This window comes from Populus euphratica, unplaced genomic scaffold (assembly GCF_000495115.2).
Source record: "Populus euphratica unplaced genomic scaffold, PopEup_1.0 scaffold59.1, whole genome shotgun sequence".
Classification (NCBI taxonomy): Eukaryota; Viridiplantae; Streptophyta; class Magnoliopsida; order Malpighiales; family Salicaceae; genus Populus; species Populus euphratica.
Window position 1 is genome coordinate 671,648 of NW_011499940.1, and position 7,866 is coordinate 679,513.

General features: G+C 32.4%; 1 protein-coding gene across 1 annotated transcript; it reads left to right on the forward strand.

Moving 5' to 3' along the window:
• The first annotated feature begins 3,726 nt into the window (after window positions 1-3,726).
• LOC105136936 (probable auxin efflux carrier component 1b) lies at window positions 3,727-7,311 on the forward strand. Its single transcript, XM_011042455.1, has 6 exons — window positions 3,727-5,191; window positions 5,704-5,980; window positions 6,071-6,156; window positions 6,257-6,414; window positions 6,513-6,589; window positions 6,942-7,311. Exons 1-6 carry the CDS (start codon window positions 4,081-4,083, stop codon window positions 7,006-7,008), a joined length of 1,776 nt encoding a protein of 591 aa, XP_011040757.1. The 5' UTR covers window positions 3,727-4,080; the 3' UTR covers window positions 7,009-7,311.
• Window positions 7,312-7,866: the final 555 nt, after the last annotated feature.

Below are 7,866 nucleotides of genomic sequence, written 5' to 3' on the forward strand. Positions count from 1 at the left end.
GGATATTTAATATATCTTTAAATGTATAATGTGGGTGGCAATAATGACTAATGATGACTACTGAATGCATGAATCTTGTAGATGATTTTCTTAAAAATGATCGAATAAAAGATTCAACTGAAAAACCATTTAATTCAAAACCAATTTGAACACATAATACTAAACATAAAATATAAAAAAATAAAAAAGGGGGAAAAATTAGGCCCATAACTTTTTCTGAAACATAAACAACAATAATAAAGGTCAGCGAGTGCCATGCATGGTGTCGTGGGATTCAAATTCCCAGTCGAGATGCTGCAATCATTCTTGCATTTAAGGGTTTATGCTCTTTTTTTTTTAAAAAAAAACGATTTCTTCCTCTCTTGCTCTTGTTTACGTGTTCCTTTCATGTCTCATGCCCTTTCCCCCTCTTATGCCATGCCACATTGAATTGTGTTTATTGCCATTGGACCCTTCTCACTCTTCGTACCAATATGTTTTTGTTTTTAGTCATGAAATATCTACCATATTTATTCAAGTTTATTTGTTTTGAAACAAGAATTATTTGTCAATATTTTACGTATGAATTAAGTTACCATTATAAAACTTAGGAAGTTCAATAAAAGCTATTTTTAATAGTTTAATTTAATACGTTATCAGAAGGATTAAGTATAGTTGTCAGGTTCAATTTAAGATCCAGTCTAATAACAACTCAGTTTAATTATATTTTATTAAAATAATATCATTTTATTTTTAAAATTATTTAATATTGATTCGATTATGTTTAGATAATTAATATATTAATTATTTGAATTAATCAAATTTGGTTAAAGGTTTAAATTTAAACCTTTATTATAGTTATAAATTGAAGTATGGTTGATAATTATGAAATTGAACAATTGTATGGTGAGATGTAAAGTACAATTGGGATTAAAAGTACATAAGGGATTTTGAGATTAATCTATACTTTTTCCCCTTTTATATCCCTTAACTTTTAGCAAATACATGCTTGACTTTTGTAATTTCAATTGATAATTACTAAACAGTTATAACTTTTAGTATGCTTTTATGGACTATATTGCATTGTTTTTCATGCTTTCTTTCGTAATTTCTTGATATCTTTGTCGTTGAGTGGATCTTCCATGAAATCTTGTGATGTCAAGCAATTACACGAGGGACAAAGTCACAATTCAAATGATTGGGGTTGCTAGCTTGGGAAAATTAGATTGAAATGAAAAATAAAATAATAAAATGAAAGTCATGGATATAAAAAAAAAAATATAATCGCAAAATTTTCGATGTTGAGAAACATGTATTTCTCTTGGATGATTATTATCCATGAGAAATACATGTTTCTCAACATCGAAAATTTTGTAAGATCATGGAAGTGCAATACCCTCAACATCCGATCTAGTTTCCTCCCTTTATTAATTATTGAGATTGAAGAATTACAAAATGGTAGAGTAAAGTTTTTGAATTAATTTAAATAATCAAAATTTAAAAAATATAAAATAAAAACTCAAAAATACAAATTGTTTTTGATAGTTTTAATCATATTTTTTAAATTTAATCTTTTTATTAACATAAATGTTATGATTAGTTTGCGCACGTTTTAATTAATTACATTAGTTTTCATATCAACAATGATGTAAATTTTTAATTATTTAAAAAAAAAAAAATTTATAATCATTAAAAAAAATCTAATACCTAATTAATTAAGTTAGATGTTCGGCGTCTTTTAACACATGCTGGATCAATGCCTTCTATGTTCAAACAAGAACTATCAAATCTAGCTGGGATGGACTCCCTATCATTAATGTTTCCAAGACTTTTTATATCTACCTTGGTTGTATAGAATAAGAAAAAACAGGATTATCCACAGTGATTTCCATTTCTTATTTCAATTTGGTACTTGCCATTCTTAAATTATACAAGGTATGTCCTAATTTGTTGTATGCCTGTGAGTTTACACTTTTCAAATTATTTTTCATTTGAAAAATTATAAAATTATTTTTTTAAATATCACATGCCACCACATTACAGACATACACCTATTCAACAAAAGATAAAAGTCAAGAATTGGAACATTTTTGTTTGTCAAGAATTGTGATAGTTACACTTACACCTACTATATTTGATGAAATAGGCAATGTACATGAAAAAAGAAAAAGAAAAAAAAGAAAGGAAATTAAAAAAATAATTTTTGAAAAAGAGAGAGTATATATCCTTCTTATTATTTTTGACGAGTTCATCTAACATTATCTCTCTCATTTTTATGTCTTCTCTTTGTTTTTCTAGCTAGCCAGTTACAAGAATGATGAAAAATAAATAAAAAATTATGCTGAATAGTTAAGAGCTAGTAGAAATTGTTTGAGAATACAATAATTTTTGGTTTTAGATATTTTTAAAAATATATTTATCTTAAAACATATTAAATTAAAATTTTTTAAAAATATATTTTAAAAACACTATTCATAACGTACCAAACACAAAATAATTGCAATGCAAAGATAATTGCTTTATATTTAAACACGACGAGGTTTTCTTCTCCACCAGCATCATGAAGTCATCTTCCTTATAATAACAATATCAATAATTAAAAAGAAAAGAAAAGAGTAGAATCATCAAGCAGAACAATGGGAAATCATTTACAATCAAGCATGAATCGGGCACACAAATGGACTTTTGTAGTTCTCTAAGAGAAGCTTACAACCACTCCTCCTAGTCAATGGTACGTAAATTCAATGTCTACACCATGTCCTCCAACATTTCTACTAATTTGGTGAAGTGTGCCTTTGGCATCATATTAATTTTTATGGTGGTGGATTGAGAAAACAATTAAAAAAAATAATTTTTAAAAATAACCATTTGGTGTTTATGTGTTTTTTTTTATGCAATAACAGCCTAAATGACGATTATAATTCGATTCTCATCTCTTCAAATCCATCATTTCATGACTGTAGACAAACAAATGGCGATCAGGAAATTTCCAGGATTGCAAGTGTTTCATGTTCATCAAACAACAGGAGAGCAGCACTAATCTATGACGTGCAAGACATCCCATCATAAACTGAGGCGATATACCTCGAGATATAGATGGACTTGCCACTAATCTTGCTTTGATGGAAAAAAAAGAAAAAATTATACTATTCATACTTTTGAGTATTTTTATTTTTTATTTAAAAAATATTTTTTATAAAATTCATACTTTTGAGTATTTTTATTTTTGTATTTAAAAAATATTTTTTATATTTTTTAAAAATTAGTTTTTTAAAATTTTATATCATTTTAAAGTTTTGTTTTGATATCAAAAATAAAATTTTAAAAATATAAAAATAATTATTAACCATCACCACAATAGTGCTATTTATCATTACGGTTCAATCATGCTTTTAAATAATTTTAAATAATTTTTTAGTTTTAAATTATTATTTTTAAATATTTTAATTTTTTTAATATATTAATATAAAAAATAAATTTTAAAAAATAAAATAAATTATTTTAATATATTTTTTAATAAAAAACACTTAAAAAAAACCTCAATCACTTTCAAAACCATAACTTAAGACCGGAAAATACAAACTTCACATTATATTTAGTTTCGAACCAAGAAAAGGTCATATTGTGCACAATTGAGCGAAAAATTAAATATCTTTGAACAAAATAAATGAAAGATTATTACACAGAAAGAAAACAAAAAATGAAAGCGGGAGTGTGAGGTCCCTTTTTGTTAAGATCTGTTTTTTACTCCCCCTGCTTTTTCTCTGAAAGATGCCGTCTACGAGTCCTTTTCCTCTCTGAGTTCACACGCCCACAAGTATGCTCTGCTCATCTCTTTTTCCTCATTTTCTCTCGAACACAGGATCATAGATACATAGAGACCCTTCCTCTCTTGAAAAAGACTGCTCCTTTTTGTTTACAACTAGTTTGGCAGCAGAGAAAACGAGGGAAAACCTGAGGGAAAGTTATAAAGGGTACATACAATCTTTGTAGCATAATCTGCAAAACCTCATCTGGGTTTTTCTGTTCAATCAAATTTCTTAACTGGGCACCCCTTTACCCCAAAAACCTCTCTAAAAAACTGAACTTCAGAAGGCATCAATGATCAGTCTCACAGACCTTTACCATGTTCTCACAGCTGTGGTACCACTTTATGTGGCCATGATTTTGGCTTATGGTTCAGTCAAATGGTGGAAAATATTTAGCCCTGACCAATGTTCAGGGATCAACAGATTTGTGGCTCTATTCGCTGTACCTTTGCTTTCTTTTCACTTCATTTCCACCAACAACCCCTATGCTATGAACTACAGGTTCATTGCAGCGGATACTCTTCAAAAAATTATAGTCTTGGTGGTTTTAGCTATTTGGACCAGAGTTATCTCTAGAGGCTCCCTTGAATGGTCCATTACTTTATTTTCACTCTCTACTCTCCCAAACACTCTTGTTATGGGCATCCCTTTGTTGAAGGGTATGTATGGAGAAGACACAGGGAGTCTTATGGTCCAAATAGTTGTTCTTCAATGCATAATATGGTACACATTGATGCTGTTCTTGTTTGAGTATAGAGGAGCTAGAATCTTGATTGGTGAACAGTTTCCTGACACAGCTGGCTCTATAATATCCTTCAGGGTTGATTCTGATATTCTTTCTTTAGATGGTAGAGAGCCATTGCAAACTGATGCTGAAGTCGGTGAAGATGGGAAGTTACATGTTACTGTTAGGAAATCAACTAGCTCAAGATCAGACGTGTTTTCTCGGATGTCTCATGGTCTAAACTCGGGCCTTTCAATGACTCCTAGACCGTCTAATTTAACCAACGCAGAGATATACTCCCTTCAATCTTCTAGGAATCCTACCCCAAGAGCTTCCAGTTTTAACCATACTGATTTTTATTCTATAGTTAATGGCAAGAATGCAAGCAATGCTAGTCCAAGACACTCTAACTTCAGTAACCTGCAATTTGATGAAGAAAGTGGAGGGCTTGGGGTGTTTGGTAATGTTCCAAGAGCAAATGGAAGCGCTTATCCTACTCCACCTAATGCTGGGATCTTTTCTCCCGGGGATAAAAAGAAGGCAAATGGGACTGAGAATGGCAAGGATTTGCATATGTTTGTTTGGAGCTCAAGTGCTTCACCGGTATCAGAAGGTGGCCTGCATGTCTTTAGGGGAGGGGATTATGGTAATGACCTTGGCGGGGTAGCTAACCAAAAAGGTATAAACACTAACCTTGATAGTATTTGTTTTTGGATTTTCTTGGTTTCTTGCATGGCTTGATTGTGATTACAAGATATCTGGCACAAAGTTGTAGTTTTCTTCTTGGAACCTTGTGTATATGTCTTGTTGATACTTGAAAGTTCGTGGTTTTTTTTATTGGAGAAACCTTATTTTTCTGTCATGTCGAGTGGGATTTGTTGGTTTTTTGTTTGTTGCATCTTTTGTAGCTTTTCATTTTGCCTTCGCTATAGCATGGGCATAACCTTGATGCCTTTATCATCAACAAGTGTCTTCTTTATTTTTGTTTTTATTTCCATAATTCAATCACTAGTAAATCTTAGTAACATCTCTAGTTGTGCAACTTTCCTGGTATATTGCAACCACACTTGTTCCTTTTTCATTTCATGTTTAGAGTACTATGGCATTTCTTTTTCCTGCTTTATAAAAAAACAGAGTCGTCTGTTAATATCATTTTCTCAGCCACTGATGTTTTTCAGTTTTGATGTTTAGATTATGAAGAATTTGGTCGAGATCAGTTCAGCTTTGGAAACAGACCTGTACCTAATGGGATAGACCGTGACGGTCCGGTGCTTTCTAAGCTTGCTTCAAGCTCCACAGCTGAGCTACACCCAAAGAGTGCTGCTAATGGTGAACCGAAGCCAACTGCCATGCCTCCTACTAGCGTTGTGACAAGACTCATTCTCATTATGGTGTGGAGAAAACTTATCAGGAATCCCAATACTTATTCCAGTCTAATTGGGCTCACATGGTCTCTTGTTTCGTTCAAGTATGGTGCTAAACTATGCAATCCATAATTTGTTTTTTGTTTAGAACTTCTATCTTGTTGCATTACCTGAAAACATTTACAATATAACAGGTGGGACTTGGAGATGCCTCAAATAATTGCTCATTCTATATCTATTCTCTCCGATGCTGGTCTTGGAATGGCCATGTTTAGTCTTGGTAAGTTAATAGTCAGATCATATCAAACGATTTCTTGACTTGTTTGCTTGATATGTCTTGGCGGTTGTTGACTATATAAAACCATCACATTGGATTGTAGGTTTGTTCATGGCATTGCAGCCTAGGATTATTGCTTGTGGAAACAAAGTTGCTGCCTTTGCCATGAGTGTTAGATTCCTCACTGGTCCTGCAGTCATGGCTGCTGCTTCATTTGCTGTTGGCCTACGAGGAGTTCTACTGCACATTGCCATAGTGCAGGTAAAACCCTGAAACCAGATGATAAATATTTCCCCAAATATGACCATGGACAGTTTTTTCTTTGAATATCCTTTGACATATTGTGTTTGAATTTTCAGGCAGCTCTTCCTCAAGGGATTGTGCCCTTTGTCTTTGCAAAGGAATATAATGTTCATCCTGACATACTGAGCACTGGGTTCGAAACTCTAAATTCTGCTACAACTGTAGTATAATTGTCTGAACTGCATTTGTTTCTGTTTTTTTTTTTAAAAAAAAATATTGGTGAGAAATTCATCTGCCTGTTCATAATTCATTTTCATGGGATCACTAGGGATACCTACGGCACCTTGTAATCATGGAAAATATGTTCTTTTTTCTTTTGTATAATCATGGCTCTTAATGCAAAAGATAGTTTCACAATACTAGAATAACAGCGCGTATTAGCTTTAGCTTCCACACCACTTGTTGAACTGTGTTTGCTCATCATTTTACACAATTATTTTGACCTCTAATGTTATTTATGTATCTTGATTTTCCCTTTGCTGCAGAGTTATATTTGGGATGCTAATTGCTTTGCCAATCACACTGGTTTACTATATTTTGCTTGGACTTTGAAGTTGAGGGCAACCCTGGAGCTGATGAGCAATGATTAGTTACTTACGTAGGTGTACCTAACACATTTGCCCTATGGGATTTTTTGGGCATTCTCTAACAGAACATGGACTTGAAGCGAAACTAGGGAGAGGGATTTAGTGTAGGAAATGGAACATTATGTAATTGTCTAGTTGAAAGAAATCTGTACCAGTCTTTTTGCCTTATTCTCATCTCTAAAGCCTTTTTGCCATATTCTCATCTCTAAAGCCTTTTTGCCTTGCTCCCCCTCTGATTAAAGAAAGTGAAGCTAGTATTTTGAGGTTCCACTGCTTATTATTTATTAACCCTTTTCAATATTACAAAAAAGAAGATTGTCATGGAAATCTGGATGGAAGGCTCAGCTGAAACCTGTGTCCACTGCAACAAGGACCAAAACATAGAAATATGGGGGTTTCTGGGCTCTCTCTTTTAGGTTTAAGGATCTAGAAAGGTACCTATGGTCCCATGTGAGGCTGTCTTCTGGAAGTGGCAGGACTTCTTCATTGATTCTGTGACATGAAAGCTTTTCTTCTTTTTAAATGAGAAAAGCAATAATCCTTTAATGGTTAAAAGCTTTTAATCTTCATGCTTCCCATTCTTTTTCAGCAAAATATGCCCTAGCAGCTATTTAATGTATAGATTGTATTGGTGGTAATCACATAGAAGTTAAAGAATTTAAGATCACTTCTTTAAGGATTCTGGATTACCTAATTATTTACTATATTACGCAATGGTGGCAAGGTGAATTATTCATTTGATTTATGATAATGCTGGTGTTGCCAAGCAACATGGACATCAAAATTTGCTTGAGAATAAAGTGGGATATGGTGTCATGGAATA